The following is a 22888-nucleotide window of genomic DNA, read 5'->3' on the forward strand; positions in this document are numbered from 1 at the left end:
ATGCAGAGAGCTGGAAACAGCCACAACCATAAAGCAGATGAAAGAAGCCTTGTGCCTGGCCTTTTAAGTGGGCAATTAAATGCATTATATATAGAGATAAGTAAATATAACTACTATTACATAATACTCAAACTACTGCTTACACTGTAGTTTTCTTGAAACAGTTCTGCTGTTTCATATCTTAGCCTAGTGTTCTTCTGGCCATTTATACAGCATTTAAAGTGATTTTGTCTGGGAAACACCATTTAATCTAATTTTCTAAGTGACATTAATATTCTTAATTTTATTTGGGCAAAGTTCTTACCTTGTCCCAAGAAGAATAAAATGCACAGTTTTTCATAATAGATGCTGTATTAATAAGATCTTAACACAATTCCGATTACATCTCCTTTTTTTCCCCTAGTTATTTTATCTTTACAGGAAATATCTCCTTGTTTTGTTATGATTAAGAGATAATGTACCTCTGCCTTACTGTAAAAATAAAGACAATTATTTCCAAAACAAAATTCTGAAAAATTTTGCAGATAAACTAGGCAACGGTTCACAAATGAAAGACACATGTCCTCTAAGAATAGCATGGTCTAATCAGAGAGAATAAACTCTTCCAACTTTTTTCTAGTTACTCTGAGAGGTACTAGGTGGCAAAGCTGCTAAAATGCTCTCAGATGGCTCCAGTCTTCATTTATCATATACTGGAAACTGAGGGCTCTCAGAAATTCAGGAATGCACTGAATAATAAGTTTTAATCAAATATAAAAATAAAAACTCACAACAGTTATTGGCCCAACTCTGTAGCTGGTTATTGGCTTTTTCTTCTTCTTTTTAAATAACGATGTTGTTACCGCATCATTACCATCAACAAAATACATATGCTCATCAACAGAACCTGAGACACTGTGAAAAGAGTGTAGCTGTCATTTAGCTCTACTAGACTTTATGTCCCCAATGAAAAGCACATGTCGCAAACACTTAGAAAATAAGTTGTAACTCCCATATCACTCCAATTATACGAATCAATTTGCCTCTAATTAAGAGTCACCAGTGATATGCCAGATAAACAAACTGTCCCAAAGGAAGAGTGGAATGTTCTCAAACAGTGAAAACAAAAAATAAAGTATTTCTTCTACCTCACCAACCATTTTAAACATCAACTATACACTGCTGGAGAAAGCAACTAATTTCAATTCCTTGTAGAGCTCATTAAGTAGATAAAAACCTAACTAGTGTATATGTGTGCTTACACATACACTACAAAAAAAAAAACAAAGCAGAATGCCACGTCATAAATTATCTAAACTGCTCATATTCTTAATGTGATCTGGCACCTCAATAACATTTGTTTAAGGATCAAATGAAATTGTCTTACAGAAGTCCACTTGCCAATAGCATCACCACAATCATGTTATTTTCTTGTTTAATAGCAAACAGACAGTGGTATCTTCCTGTTTTAAAACATAAAAATGTGGTTTATAGATGTGGATTTTTATTTATGAAGACTTATCCTTTCATATCAATAGGTTAATTTTTTGTTTTGGGGGTTTTTTGTTTTTTTTTGTTTTGGTTTTTGGTGGGTTTTTGTTTTGTTTTGTTTTGTTTGTTTTTAGGGTTTTTTATTTATTAAGAAAAAACATATTTTATAGCTCACACACAGTTTAGCCTGTATTCATTCCACCAAGAAATGTCAGATGTTCAGAATTCATGATCAATCAACTTGTTATGCCATCTCACAAGGCAAGTCTCTGACATAGCTCTAGAAATGGGTTATCTTCAGGTCTAAAAGCACCATCTGCTCTTAATGATGGCACTAACAAAATTACTGTAATAAGAAAAAAAAATATCCCTAAGTGATAGTAAAATCCAAAGCCCAGAAGACATTTTCAAGTCATGACTATGCCTACAGAGAGCACAATTCAAATGCCAGCTAGCATTTAACAAAAGGTGATCAGGTTCAAGTTTGTTGTACTCCTTCCTTGACCCCCACATTGTGTAATGAACAATAAAATACCAGTGTTGCAAGGAAAGGCAACAAAGGGGCCAAAATAATGAGAGTGTAGAGATCTTTCTTTTATTACTTGGAGTTTTTAAAAATCCTAAATAAAATGCAGTTTTCAGACACTTCAGAGAAGAAATTCTTTTCCTCTCTAATGTTGCAAACTGAAGAAACCATTCTTGCTAAGTTAGTTTTCAGTTCACTGGCAAACAATTTTTTCATATTATCAAATTAAAACTTCTGTAAAGCCATCAAATCAGATATTTTGCCAAGAATTCTTTGTTCCAGTAACTAATGGAAAGGAAGTCTTTATTGGTGACCTACATAAGAACTGACAGCTTGAACTTTCTGCCAAATGATTTAGCAATCCATTATGATCATAAATTTGCAAAAAAAAATCTTTTTCTTCTTGCTTCAAGCCAAAGGTTTAGAGCTTTTCCTTTAACATTTTACAAATTAAACTTAGGCATTAAGTAGGCATTATGCAGAAGTATGGAATTATTTCTGCATACCCGATAATGATACTGGAAATGTCTTCAGTCACTAATCAAAAAAAAAAAAAAAAAATTGAAATCTTTATCACTGTAAAATTAATAAACTACAGGTTCCTTTCACAAATATACGTTTTTTGTGTTTCATTTGACATGCAAATTTTTTATCCAATCTTCCTATCCAAGACCTGTTCAGCCTTCCATTTTCACGTCTTCACTCAATATTACCATCCAAAGTATGAAACTGTTTGCAGACACGTATTAAGGTATTATTTTTCAAATATACTTCAATGCAGAAGAAATTAGATCAACTTCCATTTATATTTGGGATCTGTAACAAAACATACATGTCCAGAAAGCTCAAAGGACAGCCAAAATATGGTCCACTGATTAGATATCTATACATAGTTATCTAAACCTAAAATGAAGTACACAGGTTCTCTTATCTAATTCCTACTGTTTTTATTAAGAAGAATAAAATCTGAAACTGCAATGGCAAAATTCCTGAAAACTTTCACTATCTTGTCTTTCATGGGATTGTCTATTCCTACTATCAGTTGCATTTTGGTAGCAAATTTAGAGTCTTTCTGAAAATTCAGTTTGAGAATTTAAGTACTGGATGTTTTCAGGGAAGGAAAGCAAGGCAAGTTAGGAAAAATAAAGTAAACATAACAGAAAAGTGCAGAGAGAAAAAAAATTACCAAATTGCAGGAATTCTTCCCTAGATTAATCCAATCATCTCTTGCGCACACATCTGGAAAACATCTTCTCGCAGCTTTAATCAAAATTTTACCCCTTTCTATTGCTATGCTTATCTTTCAACTCCAGCAACTGTTCCCTCTCCTTCACATTTTCTCTGTCCTTCTTGTAACAAACCCAGCCACCTCCTTTCCTCATCAAAAGGAACAGACATCATATGACAAAATTTTAAAGTAGCACCACCTGCTCAGCCTTCCAGCAACAGGGAGACTCTGAAACTTGAGATGAAACCTGTCCAAAAAAGTTCAGCTTGTCCTTGCAATTTCCTCACACTTTTATAGGCAGCTTAAACTGGGTTCTGCTTAAAAAGAATGAATGGAGACTCTGAGCAAATGGCCACAAAAAAATATCCTGTCCTTTGTGGGGGAAAGAGATTACTCATATAAAATTGATGCTGGATCCTTCTCCCTGGTAAATGATGACACTGCCATGAGATTTTTCTCAAGACAGATTTTTTAAAAAAAGCATGGACAACAGTTGGAAAAAATATATTGGCATAAACTAATATGAAATTATTGTATATTTCTGTGGCATTCAAATATAAGCAGTACAGTTAATGTGCTAGTGTACCTCATTTTGAAGTTCATCGGCACTTTTGGTAGAAGCAAGGATCTCATACAAAGTGCAGCAGAGGTCTTCTGTTGTTGGCCCTCCAGGGTTACCTCCTTGAGACTCCTTCAGGTACTTTCCAACTTCACACCATAAAAAAGAATCATCTATTTTTTCCAAAGATTTGATATTAGATTTCTCATCACAATAGTTCTGTAAGTGATTCAGCTGGTTATTCAAAAACTTGTTATAGTCTAAGCTTATACTTTTCTGCACGTCAGTCTCACCATTCACAGGCAGCTCTTCAGAGTGATCCAAATCATGCATGTCAAATGAAAACACTATATTTTTACCAAACAGCACTCTGTTATCACCATTTTGCTCTTCAGCCAACTGTATGAGGGCTCTAAGCTGTTCTTCAGGGAAGTGAGAAGCAATCCGAGACGTGGCACTACAGGCTGCAGTAGCAGATGATGATGGAAATGGCCCAAACATCTGCTTGATCACCTTTGTCTCATCATGGCCAACACATTCTTTCCCATGAAATGTCTTAAAAAGAAAAACAGCTCCACTTTCAATCGCCTCTTGTCCATTTTCAGCTCCAACTGTTAACAAAAACAAATGCAACTGAATACACTTAATACTAAGAGTGTTTCATTACCTGTAACATAACTGTATTCAAATTCTTGCCACAAGTCTCATCAGCAGAGATATCAAAGGAAGATCACAACACGTAAGAATTGTTGCAAGGTACTGAATTACAAAGGGTATATGATAATAAAGCATCTGTCTTCATTATCCTTCTACATACTAAAAACTTATAGTAAGAATTACCAATGCTTTCTTATCTTTCTGAGCTGGAGAAAAAATCATGCTAGAGGTCTTAAACTCACAATTGTATATTTATAAGCTATTTAATGTTAACAAATTTGCACTTTATCTCACTATTTATTCACTGCCTAATCTGAATATTCATAACAGAATAAATATAAAGAACTCAGCTGGGGATTACTGAATCCTTGTAGTAATTCTCAGTAGAATTATTTCTGAGTATGTGCTAAGTTAGAAAAACTGCTCAAAAAATTTAAAGCAAATAGATGTAAGAATTTGGATTTCCATCTACAAAATACCATGTTATGCAAATAAACAATATATTATTAGATAAAAATATTAATTTACTTCTCACACAAATATTCACAAAGGTAGTTGAGGAAAACATAAGGAAAACTCCATGTGATGAACCAATATGTAACTACTACAACATTTTTAAAGTCACCAAGCCTAACCTAAACAAAACCAGCCAGCATACTGGGGCTTTTGTTCATTTTAAATGAGGACAACTTACAAATTTTTTTTTACTTGTGATTGATTCAACTTAGATTAGGTTTAACACCAGAAAAAGCAAGGGGTTTCTTCCCCACAGTCTAACAGGAAAGAGCAAAAAATTCTAGCATAAGCAGATGGAACAAGGCTAAGTAGCTAGAAATTCAATATATAAATAAATTAAGGTGGCTACAAATTCACTATTTAGCTTGAATCTTCCCGTGGTGCACTTTGAAAATCTGAGAAGTTCCAGGAGAGGACTGGAGGTGATATTTACAAGATAATTAGATACCTACATATGGAAGATACATGACATAGACACACACATATACCATAGATACGTAAACAGGTCTCAGAGGAAAAAGGTGGTTCAGCCCCTCCCTTTTAGCATTAGCTATAGAGGAAGCACAAAAACCACCCCTACATCTAAAAACTTGCAGTTTGTCTGCATGAAGCTCACTCATACATTCCTAACATAAAAATGCATGTTATTATTTAGAGGCAATTGTCTCAGAACAGAAGTAAAGATTACTAAACTGAAAGAGAAATTGAAGCGTTTGAGAAAAATCTCTTAGGTTTACTATGTGGTATTTCTCCTTTATTATCGACATCTCCTATTTGTGAAAGCATCTCTTGAGAAAATACTACTCCTTCCATCTCAACAAAATAAACCAGACAAGATGGCAAAGAGATGCACTACTAGAAGCTACTCTTTTTGGTATTTTGTTTTGTTTGCCAGCCAACATTTTAGTCCAGTACCACTTGTGATTAAACCATACACAGCGGATATTTAAAACAGCTTTCTCAATCAATATCTCTTATCAATACAGATGGATAATAGATACTTCTACTAATTCTGGACTGACAGCTGTTACAAACTCAATCCCCATCTTGCATGACTTCCCCTCAAGCCTTGTGTGTTGCAAGTGCCAGCTGAAATCTGTGCACTGAAGGAGAGGCACCTGAGTTAGGGCAGAGAGTGGCCCTCCCCCAGAGCCCGTCTCAGAAAGACAGCAGCCACATGCTTGAATTGCAGCCCAAAGAGGTTAAAAGTCTACTAAAGGTACTAACCAGAGTTTAAAACTGCCAATAATTTGAGAAATACTCAAGAATGTACTTCTGATGACTGAAAAAAGCAATACTCATTTACAACCATTAATAGCTTTAAGAGGCATCTTCTGCAACTGTACAGCACAATTGACTACCACCACATGTTGGACATGAATAACTTGCCTAGCCTTTTTTGAAAGCCTGTGTTTAGACATTGTTTTCTTTCTCAATTTACTAGGTATTTCCAAATAAATGGTCAAGAAATAGAAGTACAAGAGGGGCAGGTTAACATTTGTATTGTAATAAAAATCTCTGGTCTATAGTACCAAAACCAGGCAAATATATTTATTTTCATTCATTCTCTCTGTCTTTTTACTAATGTTTCTATTAAAGATATTTGAAAAAACAATCAGAAAAGGAGAAAATATTGATTGAAAGGATTGAAAAAGATTGAAAGGAAAAATCCTTGAATATGTGACTGCAAGAGCTTGAGCCACACACTCAGTTTATGAGCTGATGAAGTTAAATTTTGCTAAAAGCAAAAGCTGCATTAGCTTTAGTCTGTCAACCAAAAACTAAATTTCCAATCAAAACTAAGTTTTCACACTTTCTTTGTCATAGTGTATTTCAGTATTAGAAGTTTAATTCCAGATGAGTGGGATATATTTTTATTTCTCTCCTCAACACCAAATACTTCAAGGAGAAAATATTTCTTTCATTTTTATCTGCCTGCACAGCAGTCCAATTTTTCATTATACCAATTATGTAGAATTAAAGCAGACAACATCAGGATTGTTCTTTTCTTAGAGTACTGTTATTCCAAAAGAAACAGTTGGTTTTGCTTAATAACTGTCAATCACAAACCATACCACACTCTACAAAACAATACTATCAAACAAGTAACAATATCCACATAACAATGGAATCTTAAAATAAAACAGAAGGCCAAATTGTGCATATGTGTATCAGATTAAATGGAGTTTCAAAGTTATTATAGGGCAAAACTGGCATCGAGGCAGAACCAAAACTGTACCAGTAAAGTATGCAGGCAGAAAGCAACTTGAACCTGCTCCCACCCCCACACAAAACAATGTATGATTAGACTACTAGAGAATAGAAACATACCTATTTGTTTTGCAGCTTGTAAGATAGTTTTTAAATCACCATTTACAGTTTGGTATTCTTTTTTGTCTAAATTGTCATCAACAAACTTTATTATCTTCTTCCAAGTAAGATCAGACTTCAGCAACTGGGCATGTAGTTTTGATCTTTTAGTCTGAAAATGCAAAATATTTGGGTTTTTAAATTTATTTCAAATTAATACATGAGGGTTGCTTTAAAATTAAACATCAGATAAAATCAATTCCTTCCAATTGCATTCAGTCAGTGTACAGTACTGACTGGAAGCACTATTCCTGTTGCCTGATCTTTAGACTCTTTCCTAACTGTATGAAAGAAAGATACACAAAAGCAAACACTCTCACTAATTTACTCTTTCCAGAGAAAAATCCTCTATAAAGCCAAACTCTTGCAACTTCAAGAGACCTACAGTTCTCAAGATTCCAAAGTCATTTCACAGGTTCCCACAAGGCATCTATTGCTTTAATGCATTATTTCTCAGGAAGAAAAAGAAGTACCTAAATTCAGTGAACTTAATATTAGAAGGGAAATGTTTGGCTTCCCAGCTCTATGTAAGCTCAGAGCTAAAAGCAGCCCTGTCCAACTTCTTGAAAGACAAATTAACACAACCAAGCAAGCTTTGCCATACGATTGTAAGGGCTAAATACAAATCACAAATCTACAGCAAATTTGACTTTGAGTGAGGACACTATGAAGGAATGTACAGGAAATTTTACACACTCTGCCCTTCTTGCTCACCTACTCTTATAAAATATCAATGCAAATGAAGAAAACAAATGATTCTTACTATAGCTATGCTTTGTGAAAGAAAAAAAGCTTTACCGTTAAGTCAGCTAATTCTTCACTGCAATCCTCATGTTTAGTGACATTTGAAAAGGAGCGTAAAGCGCCTGTCAGACGAGGCAAGGCCATCTGTTACTCATTCAGTGATCCACAGGATGAGAAATCAAATCCCAGTTCAAGCACCTAGATGAGAACAAAACATGGCTTTATTAATGTTATAAATACAAACTTGCATCATAAACTTGAAAGACCTTTTCGAGCTAGCAGCACTTGGCTGGAACTTCAATTAAGCCAGTTAAAAAAAGATCTTTTAAAATAATGATAATCAAAATTAAATAAAAGGAGGTGAAAGGCACAGAGCAGAGGCAAGATATGGGAACATGCAGAGGTCACTCAGCAGGTAGTTCTTTTCTCTCCTCCCTAAATAAAAGTTACCAGCAATGAGGCAAAGCTGCAATTATTTCTTTAGCACCCCTAACACTGAGTATTACAGTGAAATCTATGTAACTGAACTTTAGCTCCCAATAGCAGTAAGTGATTACAACCTACGGGAAGATTTCCTCTGAGCCAGCCCATGCTGGGAGCTCTCAGGTCATTAACAGCCTCTGGCACTGATGCAGAGAGAGGCATCTTTCTTGACAAGTGCTTAGCCATTTTTAACCAGCAACACAGGGAAAGAAAATTATGACAGGAAATAAAGACTGTCAAAGGCATAGCATTGAACTATTATAAGAAATAAAGGGAATAAAAAAGGCTACCAGAAAACTGAACACACTATGCCTTGGGATGTTTTCATCTCACAACTGGGAGTGCACACACACTTAGAGCAGGCCTCTCTTCAGAACTACAGCTGATTTCCGTGCAGTTTTATTTCCTCTGTGGAACAGGCTCATATCTATGCACCAAAACACAGCTGTTCTCCATCTGAACCTGTACTTCTTCCAAGCCTTTTACTGAAATTATTCTCAAAGTTATTTAATTTCAAAAGGTGCCCACAGCTGAATTGTTTAATGAACCCTAACACACAGCTACAGTTCCTGATGGTAGTAGATAAGATACAGATTTAGATTATTTTTGAAACAATTAATGATACCATTACAAACCTAATGATCTGCATCATTCTTAGCATGCCTGAAGATCAACGTCCATCCAGAATTTAAAGAACTCATAACAGAGTTAATAGAATTACTTCCCCCCCAGTCATACAGTACAGAACTCTCTGCTTTCATCCAATTATCCTTAACACTTTTCCTTATTTAATGACTGCATTTGTATTTTAGCTATCAGCTTTGCAATACAGCGCAAAAGAAATCCAGATGCAGCATTCCAGTCACAAACAGAGGAATGTCACTGACTTGTCAGGTCTGCTTGTTTTCCCACCTTGCCTTAAGATGCTTTTTGAGAATGATTTTACAACAGCTGATATTTTGGAGACAAATGTTATAACAATGAAGCTACAAAATTTGGAAATACAAAATCTTTAACTGTGAAGGGCAATGAGAGCATGTATTCAAGCCTAGAAGCAGAGAGAGAAAAACATCACTGCAGCTCTTTTGATATATTCAGTGAATATATGACATGTAACTCATACCAGCACAGCTCCTAGTGAAATGGTCTCTAAACATTTTAGCAACCATTATTAGAAGGGAAGTAATGTGTCCAGACTTTGAGGGTACATCACTCTCACACTGTTCTAATGACAGAACTGCCATTAGCTATTAGAGCTATTGGGTCCATTCTACCTATTTATTTTATACCTACATTTAAATACCCTTTTCTGTAGCATTATGTGCCTTTATAAAAAAATGCAACAACATAACTCTAATATTACTTTAATTGTCCTTTCTGAAATACCATGCACAGCAATTTATGAAAGTTAGAACATACTTATAAAAAGTTCACTTTTCACACACACTTATAAATTTCAACGCATCTCCAGCAGGCTCATTTATTAGGAAACTGAATTTAAATGGATATTTCTTTCTCTTTTATTCAATTTCTTTATTAGCAGCTCCTGAAATAGAAAACCTGAAACACCAGAGAAAGGGCACATTGTCCTGACCACAGGCGTGGCCAAAGAGCCAAATCCATCCCTGCAACTCTAATCTTGTACTAGTAAATGCTGCCCCACACTTGCCTGTGTGCTTTCAGAACTTGCAGGTGTCTGAGGAGGCTGGTTTTGCAGAACTTCTGCATCCCATTTGTAGTCAAATATCACACCCCCCCTTTGCTTCCGGTACACACCCACTCTCAGCAGGGCATCAACAAAAAACAAAACCAGTAAACAGAATGCAGGGGACAAGTGCAATTAATTACTCCACTGTTAAAACTTAGAAACTTTAGCTATTATTCTGCAACATATTAGAGCCAGCTCTGAACACTAAATCAAAAATCATGTGTCCCTATAAGATGCACTGTAAATTTATATTTGTTTTTAAAAAAATATGCTACCTGCCTTCACATAAAGCTTCCTTATGTAGATACCTGCTCGCATCACACTGCCTTTAGAGTGGATCAGCTACTCCTCATCATTGCACAGCCATCAAAAGGGTAACTCATCCCTTCTGGTTTGAAATGTATCTGTTTGCTCAGAGGTGGATGTGAAACAACTGAACTACCAAATGATCCTGCTAAAATCTGCTAGTTTTGAAACAAGGACCTAAAAGGCAGTGGCAATTAAATCCTCTTTTCCACAGCCCACATACAGAAGATGAATTTTTGCCATCCTTCTGGCCATTCCCCCCAAAGAAAGGTATGAGAAAGGTATCATCTTAAATAATTTCTGTAGGACAAATGGAATGGGAATTTAACCCTCATATCAGTGTGACTTTACATGGTAAAAAGATTTCTTCTCCTCCTCCACCCCCAATCAAGTAAGGACATTTTGGGTACATTCTGCTTATTATTCCTAGAACTATCTCAGATTTCCTGCCTCTTTTAAAAAACACTCAAATTCCACCAAGCCTGTTTGTAATTAGAAAGAGCAATATCCACCCTTCTAAAGCTTTGTGAAGATGAGAGAAGGTAACTTTTAAAGTCTATTTTGCTTCTTTTAGAAACAAGTGTGATTTTAACACTGAAACTTTGTATAGAAGAAAATAAAACATAAAGACAGATTATACTCAGAGTTCAGGTAAACAACAATTCAAAGTTTATTGTTTGAAAGTAAACATGTGTCATAATCTCAGCAGGTTTTTACTCATTAAAGTGAAACATGAAAAAAATTTCTAACAATACCACAAAGGTAACAAAAATTCTAGAGAAGTTTTCCATTTCATATTTTCACCAGCTACTTAGGTTTTTGTCCAAGTACTGGCCTTCCTATGTTTCTAATACAAGCAAATAACAGAACCATTTCTTTTCTTCTTTGCTGAAATATTAAAGAGATTACTGTAAAAGACAGCTCCTTTTGAAATTTACTGAATTCCTATGCCCTCTAACAGATCAAGCCAGCTGCCCAGTAGGGCTAAGAGAAGGTGAATGCTCAGATCAGGCACGTCAATGTTCAAGCTGAACAGAAATCTTTCCTTCCTTACAAAGGATGGAATAACATAGCATCAACACAGCTAAAAATCAAAGGTAAAATCCACAGTTACAAGATCCTAAAGTACCAGTTTCTGTAGTCTATAATATTTCACTTTTTATTTGTCCTTTAAGACTTCACAGCAGTGATTCTGTTTAAAGTATTTAAGGAATACTAAGCCATGTTCCCAGATTTTGCCTATATTACCTATAATTCTTCCAGCTATTAATAAGTTTCTTGCTGTCTATGTAAACCTGCAATTTATAAAACCTAAAGAAGTTATTACTAGTAACTAATCTAATCAAAGAACACTATAAAGAAAAAGAGGCTTTTAGGCAGTGGCAGTGAATAGCAGGTTGCTATTGACCACAAAGTATTTCAAACAACATTTCCTCTTTCACTTGAAAAAGTGGAAACATTTCAAATGAAAAGTAAACTGAAAGGGCAAAAGATATCCCACCCACAAGGCCATACAAAAGCTAAAGGGACACTGCAGCTTTTTTCACATTTTAAATATATAATTCAAACTGTGAGACCATTTATCAATACATACAATATTTTACTTTACGCTGTGTAAGAAGACTAAAAATAAATCCCCAAACATTAAATTTTACTGATACGAACACATTTTAGAATAGTTACAATCAACTTCAACAACTTCCTTAACACAAAGGTAAACTTGGTATTTTATTTACAAATAAGACTCAATATTTTAAAAAACCAAACAACACATTCTACTCCGTATATATCCTTTCTAAATCATATACACCAAAGGAAAAATGTTTTAAAGAAAACACTTAAAGAAAAAAAATTAAATAATTAGATTAAAATTATCTCTGAGAACATTTTTATTAGATTCAATAAAATTTCTTATCCAAGCATGTTTGATGTCAACAGTACAAATACACCTAACATCAAAGTTGTTAGCCAGGGATAATAGTGGTTTAAGAATGTCTGGGACATTAATCAGAAATAGCATGACACTAAAACAACAGTATTTTCAGACTTTGTATTTTGCACCTTTACAAACAGTGCTGGCCAATGCAGTACCAACTGTACGCTTTCAGACATCTCACTTTCTACAAAAGGCCCAGACATCACCCTGGAATTCTCTCAAGTTGTCTGGGTCAAATATTACTGATCTCCAGACTAGACTGGGTCAATCTTTAAAAGGGTGATGGCAAGATTAAGGAATATGTACTCAGGAAGAAACAGTGGCTTCCTGACACACAATATTCTCCTCAGCGAATACCAAAATTCAGACAAGTGTCTCAGCATAACAAGAAGGCACAACAGTGCCTCTGTGTGCCACTGTTCACATAAAAGACAATTTCAGCATCTTAATTACAGAAGTCACTAAACAAAAACCCTAGAAAATCAAATAATGAAATTACAAGTCATTCATTCAATACAGTATTAACCCTTTCCACATTTTTTCATAATCTTAACCATGCACATGCGATCACCAGCTGCCTAACACTGTATCTGCTTGCATCAGCTGGAGAACCATTTCCTGTGATTATGCCTGATACTGCTCTGGGATGATGCCAAACATGTGGCTTGGCTCAATAATGTGTTCATTTTACATGTACTTTGAGATAGCTACTGAGGATTGCTGTTGTTAAAAAAGAAAAAAAATTAAAACAACCCTTTCTTCAGAATAACTCATCTTCCTTTTCCAAGAACATAAAATGTAATTCAGTTGTTAAACCAAAAAATGTCTGTAGTTCTAAACCTCATGGCCTTAACTTTTAACTTCCCTGCATCGAGAGATAAACTGTATCCCAAGCTACAGAAACTTCCAGACTTGCCTTACATGTGGAGATGCACTATAAGCAAATTTCCAACTTCAACATACGTAACATGAATATTCATTTAAACACTAGGCATAAGCCACAAATACAAGATGGGGATGGTGGAGATGTTACTTGTTTAGTTTTGCTTTAAGTTTAATAGGGGGCACTCTGTGCCTCTGTTACACACCATGCCATCAACAGAGGTTGAAAACAACCTCAGGGGTTTCATCTTACTCTGTTCTAGAAAGGCTTGTTACTAAAGGAAGAGATGTATGGGAAGTAAACAGGGATGTAGGTGGAAGGAAGGAAAGGGAGGAAGAAAAATAGACGTTTTCAGCTAATGACAGCTAGGTAACACACATTGCATCTCACTGAGGATGGCTGTGGGATGCACTTCAGCAAATATAAGTGCTAAAACAATTCATGTATAACACATAACTGCAGAACTGCTGGGCTGCTGGGCTAAGAGTGTGCTGGAGAAGTTGCTCAGATGGTAGTAAAAAAAGTCTCTGTAACATGCTCCTGCAGTGAACAGCAAGTGCATACAAGGATAAAGCCCCCAGAGTGAACTACTCACCATTACAAGGTTTTTAAGTCTCACAGAGATGTGTTCAAGCACTCAAATCACTTACCATATTTACAGACAACTAAACAAATGCCTCAAATACTGAATTATCCCCAAGTTCTAAATAACTGGATGCTTATTAGCCACTCAACACCATATTATCCTTCATAATTAACCTGATTTCCTCCAAAATAGGGTTTCAATAAGCCTCAAGTTGGGTATTGGATCATTTTGTATCTGGAGCATTCTCCCAAATGATTCTGAAGGAAACACTTAACACCTCTTTTGAGAAAAACATAACATATTTCAGCATTTACAAAGGATCTCAAGTGCAATATAATAAAAGACTAAGCCAGGTACACTAATTCTTAAGACCCTGCCTGTACATTAGTACTCAAATCAAAAAAGAGAGGTGGTATGAGTAGGATTGCTGTCTTACTTCTTACTAACCACTAAGTCATACGCTTTCTTTACAGCAAAGTCATTAGCAATGTTCATACTACCTGCAAAGACAGGAGGATGTCAGTTCTGAATTAATTATCTTGCCAAACATTGAGATTCCTTCTTGAGGTTTTCTTTAGTAATTAATTATGTCCAATAAGGTCTTTGCATCTTGCAGACAACGCACAGTAGCTGTGTAAGCACAGTGCAACTTATGCCAAGATTCACATTTAATCTTACAGAACAATTATTCTATGAAAGCACTGAAGCAGGATTTCTCATTTAGAGAAAATAATAAATTTTTTTTCGTGTTAAGCAATTTTATCAATACAACTGGTAATAATAATGGTAATGTTGGCAATCTGAAACAGAAAACCTGCAAGTACCTAAACTACAGAATTATTTTTCAGAACCGAAATATGCTGAGTTTTATACCAGTTAAGAAAGAAGCTGCAGATTCTACAGCCCTTCTAGTAATAGACAAGAAAATTAATTTAATTGTCATGCACTAAAATTATGAAAATGGCCTTCAAAAGAAACACAGATTCTGGACAACTCTGCCTATCACTAAACAAACTGTTTCCCAAACTATAAAGTCATCCTATTTCCAACAGCTTTTGAGTCAGACTTTTTCCCAGTGGTTGCAGTAAATAATACAGGAATACGTAGAAAATGACTCATTACATAAAATAAGAACCAGATGTCAATGTCCACACAAATGCATCAATTTAATTAAAATAATGCAAGTGTATTGTGCAATTTTAAGTGTTTACTACATTTTGTCATATTTGGATTTTTTGCATTCATTTAATTTTTATATAATGTTTGCAAGCTTTTCTATAAGATGTCCTTTATGCTTTTTTCTATCATTCAGTATGTTATTTGATACCTGTCATAATTTTTGAGGTGGGAAGGAGTCAGAAAGCCATGATGGAGTTTGCAGAAAACTCTCTAGTTTTCTGTGCATTTTCTCCATAATTCCTCTAAAAAGTGTTTTAATTCTGAATACACTACACTGCCCCTCAATCTTTCTAACACTGCTCCTAAAAGCCTCTGTCGGCATATATAACAACTTTTCCAAAGGTATGTCCATACAAATGAACCACTCATGGTCTAGCAGTCCTTTTATCCCTACTGGATCCTTGTCACAGCACACTAAAGGCTCAGCCCAGCTCAGTGGCTAAAAAGTTACAAGTTGGTATTTCCTATCAGAAAAGCAGACAGAGGCACATTCATAAGGCAGCTCACTGACTCATGCAGTGGAGATGCACAGAGAGTCCCAAAAATCAACCTACCAAGACAAGCTTTTCAGTCCAAATCACAGCAGCCTTTTGGGGATGCCTTTCCCTTCAGAACTTCCTCCTGCTGCCTGGAGGCAATACCACCCCCTCCTCCACAAAGAGAATTGTAAAGAAACCCAAGGCTGTAACAGACACACAATGAGCTGTCCCAAGCCAGACCACTGTCCACTTGATTTAGCTTAAATATTACTTAACATTGGTAGGATACAGGGGTGAAAAAAGTCAAAATTTCAGCCTAAAATTTATGCCAAAAAATTAATTCAAGGTCTGTCCTGCATTAGAAGTATACCCCTACAGCCTGAAAACATGTCTACTTCAAGGCAGAGACTCTTCTACAAAGAAAAAAAGTAAGTTAATTAAAAATACATTTAAGCAAGACTCAACTACTGGATAGATACATAGTCACATAAAGTAATTTTATTAAAGGCAGGATCCCTTGTCTTCTCTTCATAGCTCACATGCCACACAGGCACTTCAAACAGCACACCAGCTATTTGATGACTAGCAAGTAACAGCTTTCTAATTGATAATTCATCATTATTGCAGCTGAGAATTAGAACTTAAAAAAAGGCAGCTGCAATGTTAAAAGTGCAAATTAGAATTAAAACTAACAAATGCTGCTGATCCTTCCTGGGCTGTCTATAATGCTGGTCATATATATGCAAGAGGATATTTTGAGAAGAACACCTGCACAATTTCCTACAGTGAGGAAATCCCAAACCATCTTTCCAGAGCTTGCAAACATGTCTGCTTATCACATAAGCAAATGAGGGGAACATCAATTGAGGCATAATATTATTCCTGGCAAATATAATAAAAAGGAAAATGGCCCCATTATGTCTCTAGTGATTTGAGGAGGTTAAAACAGGGTTTTTCCAGCTGTACATTTTTTAAATGGCTGCATTTCTCGAGTAATAGTCATATTCTGCTAGAATGTACGTAAAATTTCTTAAAATATTTTAGAAAATGGTACTGTAAGCTGATACATACGTACATATTATACAAAAATCTCCCATTGAACAGTTAAAAGCCTTTGAATAATTATTATGAGTATTTAGCATGGCACATAGGATGCCTGCTCAGACTTACAGAATCAACTTTTAAAGAAACCTCAGAAACAAAAATGCTACCCTAAAGTGAAAATTATATAACCAAGCATTTTATTTATATCATGTTTTGGAAGCAACATAGATGTGTACCATATGATGTCACACTCAGCAGTAAAAGCTCTGGGAAAGGAGAAGCAAGGGGTGTGGGGAATGAAGACACACATCCACACTCATGGCGTTTGTCTTCCCAAGCAACTGCTGGACATCTGATATTTTCTGCCCGTTTCACAGCCAGAGGGAATGAGTTAGTGAGAGGTGAGGGGGGCATTTGGCTACTGGCTGGGGTCAACTCACCACAAGTAATAAATTTATTATAAGAAACAGAAGAGACAATTTTCAGAGATCCTCTTTACTCTTCCTGAATCCTTCAAGGAGAGGACACATTAGAATAATGGAATCATTAAGGTTGGAAATACTTCCAGGATCATTAAGCCCAACCTTTGACCAAATACCACCATGCTCACTAAAATGTATCATGAAGTGCCATGTCTACTCATTTTTTGAACACTTGCTCCCCCTCAGAGCAGCAGCTAAGACGAATGGCTTCCTATTTCTTGAACAAATTCATCAGAATCCAGTTTCCAAACAGAAATTCCCTAAGTGACACAGTTCAGCAGTCCTCTCCAGTTTCAAAGAAAGGAGCAATTGTTTAAATGGCTGTATGGTTTACAGAGTATTTGAATGCAGACAAGGATGTCACAACTGTACAAAGTCATCTACTTAATCTGACAACGTCTCAGAAGCAAGTTTACAACTGGAAAACTGAAATTTGCTCCACAATTCACCTGACAAATGCTTCAATGACCAACCTATCATTCCACAATCATCTATTCTTGCTGTAAGACCTATTTATGTTTAAGATGCAGGCCTGTAGTATCAGATTCAGTCTATGTTTTAGGCCAAACATCCAACATGCCTTTGGGCAAAAAAGAGTAACAGATGGCTCAGAGTAAGCTCATGCTTTAGAACAGTAAAGTCAAAGGAAGAATATAATTTATACCCATAAATTCCACACACAATGAAAGGGGAGAGACAGCAACTCTTCTATCCCTAAAATATCAACTAGGTAAAACATTCTGCACCTTCCTTTTAAAGTTATTTTTCTCCACCACACACTAGATTTAATGACACAGAAAAAGAACAAGTTTTATTTTGCATCTCAAAGCTGCACTCAGCAACAGGTTGGCCACCAAACTCTAGCCCACAAGTTTATGTAGTGAATAGAAGACTGAGAACACCAACTGCCCTTTCTGCAATACTCAAACAGTCCACATTGAAGCCTAACTCTTTCTTGGCTTCAGTCCAGTCTCATGAATTTTCCTTGAACTATACACAGTCATGTACAACTTCAAGAGGAATATCTGTATCTGGAATAAGCTCAAGAAACACCCAGAAGAGGGATCTTTCACAACACTGGTTAATTCAGTGAGCATGATTACCACAGAACCATAGGATGCTGCTATTCCTATTGCTTCCTTCAATCACATTTTTATGTGTTTGTGCAGTGTTGGGGTGGCTTGACCCTGGCCAGCAGCCATGCTGCTGCTTGTTCACCCCCCACAGTGGGGCAGGGGAGAAAATAGGAAGAAGAAAGGGGAAAAAAAAACTTACAGGGCTGAGATACAGTTTAACAGATGAAGAAAAATAACCCCCAAGTGAAGGAAAGAAATGCTCACCACATCCCACAGGGTGACCAATGCTACAAGCTCCAGTTTACTAATCTCCAAAAACCAGACATCCTGAAAGCAAAAAACGCACCCTTTCTTCTTCCTCTACCTGTGTTTTTATTTCTGAGCATGACAATACACAGTAAAGCACATCCCACTGGCCAGTCTGGGTCTACTGTCCGAGCTGTGTCCCTACACGGCCTCTTGCCCACCCCCTTGCCTACTTGCTGGGCAGGGAGGGTGGAAGAAAGCTTTGATGTTGTGCAGGCCAGAAGCAGCCAAAACATTGCAGTGCTATCAGCACTGTTTAACCACAAATCTCAAGCACTTCTACTGTGACAAAAGTTAACTCCTAAACCCAGTTAGGAATGTGCTCACATTGGCATTGCTCAAACAGAGGCAATCAGATTCCTCAGAGAGAGATGAGCATAAAGAATGCCCTGACTGTGCATTTTCTTATGGGTTGTGCTTGCAATAAACGCAAAATTGCTCCTTTCTGTGATGTGATGAGGTATTTAAAAAGCCAGAAGGGCTAAATACACAATGACTGACTACTGCTTATAATGTAAGAATACAGAGGTACATGACAAAACTTAATAGTTTAAGGTGAAAATAATCCCAAGTACAATGCCTTTCCTGCAAAGAACAGAATTGAATTTGGGAATTCATTGCCACAAGATGCCAAAAAGACTAAAAGTTCAGGTATGTCTAGATGAATTAAGGGACATCAAATACCTTGGCAGCCTCTGAACTCAACAGCTTAGAAAGTGATAATCAGTCACTTAAATCATAATATGAAAGTGAAGGCATAATTGGATTCATCTTCCCTTTTTTTTCAGTAGATCACCTAAGCACCTCCCACTGGCTGCTACAGGAGAGAGACACTAGACAAACATCTTTGGAATTAAAGCTACAGGGTGAAATAACAGAGATTCTGAGGATTACAATTTGGGATTTAGGAGTCTAATGTCTCTCAGTCTGTTTCTGGGTCTTACCCTTGTTTTCTTTCTCTTTTTAGTTCAGACATCAGCTGTTATATTTCTAACATCCAGCTACACATTACAGATCATTTGCTAAATTGCTTTTGATTAGATAAGTTTATCTGAACTACAGAGTAGATTTTGGTCTCAGTTCTCTCTTCAAACATTAAAGCATAATTCAGTATAAGAAAATGTGTAGGCTAGAAAGTGCTCAACACTAACTTCAACAATTGTTACTACAAACAATTTACCAGGAAAACAGTAAGCTGTTATTTAGAGTAATGAGGATTTCAATTTTCTATGGCGAAATTTTGTAGGAGGGAGAAAAGAAACCTGTTCAGCACTCAAAACACCCACAGGAGCTGGTATTAATCCCACCTCTAACAGCTTCCAAATAAACTTCACTTTATAACTAACCAGAGAAAGACAACATGTGTCTTCCCTTCCCCCAACCACCTCCACACCCCATTAGCAGCTCCTGTCACTACTTGTAACTAGTTCCTGTAACAGAAGAGGAATGAAACATGCAAGAATAACAGGGATCAGCCTGAGCTCAGTTTAGTATTTATAAAGGATAACTTTTTCAGACAAAACCAGGACCTGCAGAAATATACACCAGCCTTTGGAGAAGGATGATCTTTCTATTAATTCTGTAAAAAATTTTTTTTCAACTATAAATGTTCTTCCTGAAAACAGAATTAACACTACACAATAGAAAACTGAAAATTATACTGAGAAGCAAGGGACTGCAACTACTTTAGAAGTCAAATTACAATAGTCTTGATCACATAATCACAGAATGGGTAAGGCTGAAAGGGACCATGGTGGATCATCTGGTTCAACCTCTCTGCTCAAGCAGGTCCATCCTAAAGCACAAGGCACAGTGCAGACAGTTCTTGACTATCTCCAGTGCAGGAGACTCCACAACCTCTCAGGGCAACTTGTTCCAGTGGTCAGTCATCTATACAATGAAGTTCTTCCTTATGTACCAGCAGAACTTCCTGTGCATGAACATCTCCCCATCGTCTCTTGTCCTAGTGTTTGGCACCACCAAAAAGAGCCTTGATCCATCCTCTTGACACTCTCTCTTCAGACAGTTATATACATTTATGAGGTCTCCTCTCACTTGTCTCTTCTTGACGCTGAACAGGCCCAACTCTCCCACCCACTCTTCATAAGAGAGACATGTCAGTCCTTTAATCATCTTCATAGCCTTCCACCAGACCTGCTCCAGGAGCTTCAGGTTTAGCTTCAAAGCAAGTTCTGTAAACACAGAACTGTCAGTTTAAAACACTGTTGTTTGACAATTTCTTGCCTTCTCTCTGATTCAGTGGAAGTCGTGACCTAACCTCTTCCAAAGGCCAAGCTAGCTTTTAGAGAAAACTGAGGTCTAACATGTAAACTACACATACAACAGTATATACAGGCCTTTATACAGTGCATAAAGTCCCCAGCTGGAAGTTGGTCTGTACTCCCATACAAATGTGACGAGAGTTCTTCCAAAATCTACACATATAATTCCAAGATGATGCAAGTTTACTCTCCTCTGGCCAGAAGCAAGTCAGATCCAAAGGAAAACATTTTACTACAGCACCTGCTGAAAAGCAGCATGCGTTTAATCAGACACACCACCTCACTGTTATCATCAATGCCATTTTTAGATGAAGAACAGTTTGCATCTAACCTGACAGCTGGCTTGGTTTTCTTCCTCCTAAAAACTTAGCTTTGCAACCTACCATGTGAACATACGTAACTCTTGCTGCACTGTCTGAAACTTTCAATATTTTTTTCTAGTCATTGGCTAGACTCAAATCAAGTCTATCTTCTGGAAAGTAACTAAGCATGACTATTAGATTTCTTCTCTGCAGAAATTACATTTACTGGTTTCACTTCAACAGAACTACCTTACAGTCAATTGTTCAAAAAGCCGTAAGACTTAGAGTCTACACGAATGTTAGTATTTTAAGAACAACAACAAAACTACTACTCATAGAAGTTTTTAAGCAAAATCATTATTTAACTTCCAATACGATATACACTCCTGAAGCACCTGAAGAGGAAGCCTTAGGTCGCTACAAGACTCTCAAGTGTTTTATAAGCAAAGCAGTCAGTTTACCACTACCAATCAAAATGAAGCAGTACCCAAAACGAAAAAACACTCTACGTGACCACATGCTTTTTTCATTCTTCACTTCTGGCTCTCTACATTTATTAATACCACTAATAAGTACTGAAAGCACATTCGAGAGCGGCGCGTTTCCTACTTGACCACTCCCACCAGCAAAGCCGTTCCGAGAAGCAAAGCCCGGCATGCAGGGGGGAGCCCACGGCACCAGGGCCTTCAGGAGCGGCCTGCCATCACCGGCCGCGGTGCGCGCCGGGGCACGCTGAGCGCTCCGCCAGCCCCGGCCCCGCTGCTGCCAGCCCCGGGCACGCTGCCTGCCCTGCGCGCCGGAGGCAACGCGTGGCACCGGCCAGCGGCCCGACTGTCCCGAACCCCGCGGCCCGGCTGTCCCGAACCTCGCGGCCCGGCTGCCCCGAGCCCCGCCAGCAGCGCAGCGACGCCCCTGCCCCGGGGGCTGCGGGCAGAGACCCGCGCAGCGGCGGCGGGACGCCCCTCCGCGCCTGGGCAGGCCGGTCCCGGCGGTGCCACTCCCCACCGGGGTGCGGGACCGCGGCTCCGCACCGGCGTTGGCGCAGAGAGGCGCCCGCCCGGGGCCTCCCCGCGGCCCCCACGCCGCGCCCGCCCGACCCCCGCCCGCCGCGCACCTGCCTTACGGCCCGCCGGTTCCGCTGCCGCCAAGAGCCGGCGCGGCGCGACACTGCCGTACGGCGAGCGGGCGGGGCCCGTGTGCGGCGCGGCCCCTGGGGCTCCGCCGGTGCCCCCGGCCTCCGCTGGCGCCTGCCCGGGTCTCCGCGCTCCGCCGAGCCGGCGCCGCGCTCAGGCCTACGTCGGCTGCAGGCCGCGCCTCCGCCGCGTTCTCGGTGCAGACAAACGCGTCCCGCCGAGGTGCCGCCGCTGCTGAGCCCGGCCGCCCGCCCCGGTTATGCCCAGCGTGGAATACGCCGTGGGGGCAGCGCCCAGCAGTATTTCACAGAATCACAGAATGAATTACGTTGATAAAGACGCAATCTGTACCGAGTTCAACGTATGACCGAACACCAACCACCGTGTAACCTAAACCATGCCGCCACGTGACGCGTCCACTCTTGCACCTCCATGGTCGGTGCCTCTTCACTTCCCTGAGCAGCCCATTCCAGTGTCTAATCACTGTGTCTGCGTAGAATTTTTTCCTATTGTCCAAACTAAACCTCCCCGGCACAGCTTAAGACCGTCCTCTTGTCCTGTGGCTGGTTGCATGGGAGAAGAAGCTGATCGCCACCTGGCTACACTCTCAGGCAGTCGTAGAGAGCAGTAAGA

At 38.2% G+C, this 22888-nt stretch overlaps 1 protein-coding gene across 1 annotated transcript in view; it reads right to left on the minus strand.

Annotated features, from left to right (window-relative positions):
* ASCC3 (activating signal cointegrator 1 complex subunit 3) overlaps positions 1 to 22399 on the minus strand; it is a 251444-nt gene extending 229045 nt beyond the window's left edge. The window contains exons 1-4 of the mRNA XM_059469026.1: positions 22237 to 22399; positions 8125 to 8268; positions 7288 to 7438; positions 3811 to 4394 (exon numbers count right to left, since the gene is read on the minus strand). Of these exons, the coding sequence (XP_059325009.1) occupies positions 3811 to 4394; positions 7288 to 7438; positions 8125 to 8214 (825 nt within the window). The 5' untranslated portion in view covers positions 8215 to 8268; positions 22237 to 22399. The remainder of the gene's footprint in view (positions 1 to 3810; positions 4395 to 7287; positions 7439 to 8124; positions 8269 to 22236) is intronic.
* Between the last annotated feature and the right edge of the window lie 489 nt (positions 22400 to 22888).

This window comes from Ammospiza nelsoni, chromosome 3 (genome assembly GCF_027579445.1).
Source record: "Ammospiza nelsoni isolate bAmmNel1 chromosome 3, bAmmNel1.pri, whole genome shotgun sequence".
NCBI classification, from domain to species: domain Eukaryota; kingdom Metazoa; phylum Chordata; class Aves; order Passeriformes; family Passerellidae; genus Ammospiza; species Ammospiza nelsoni.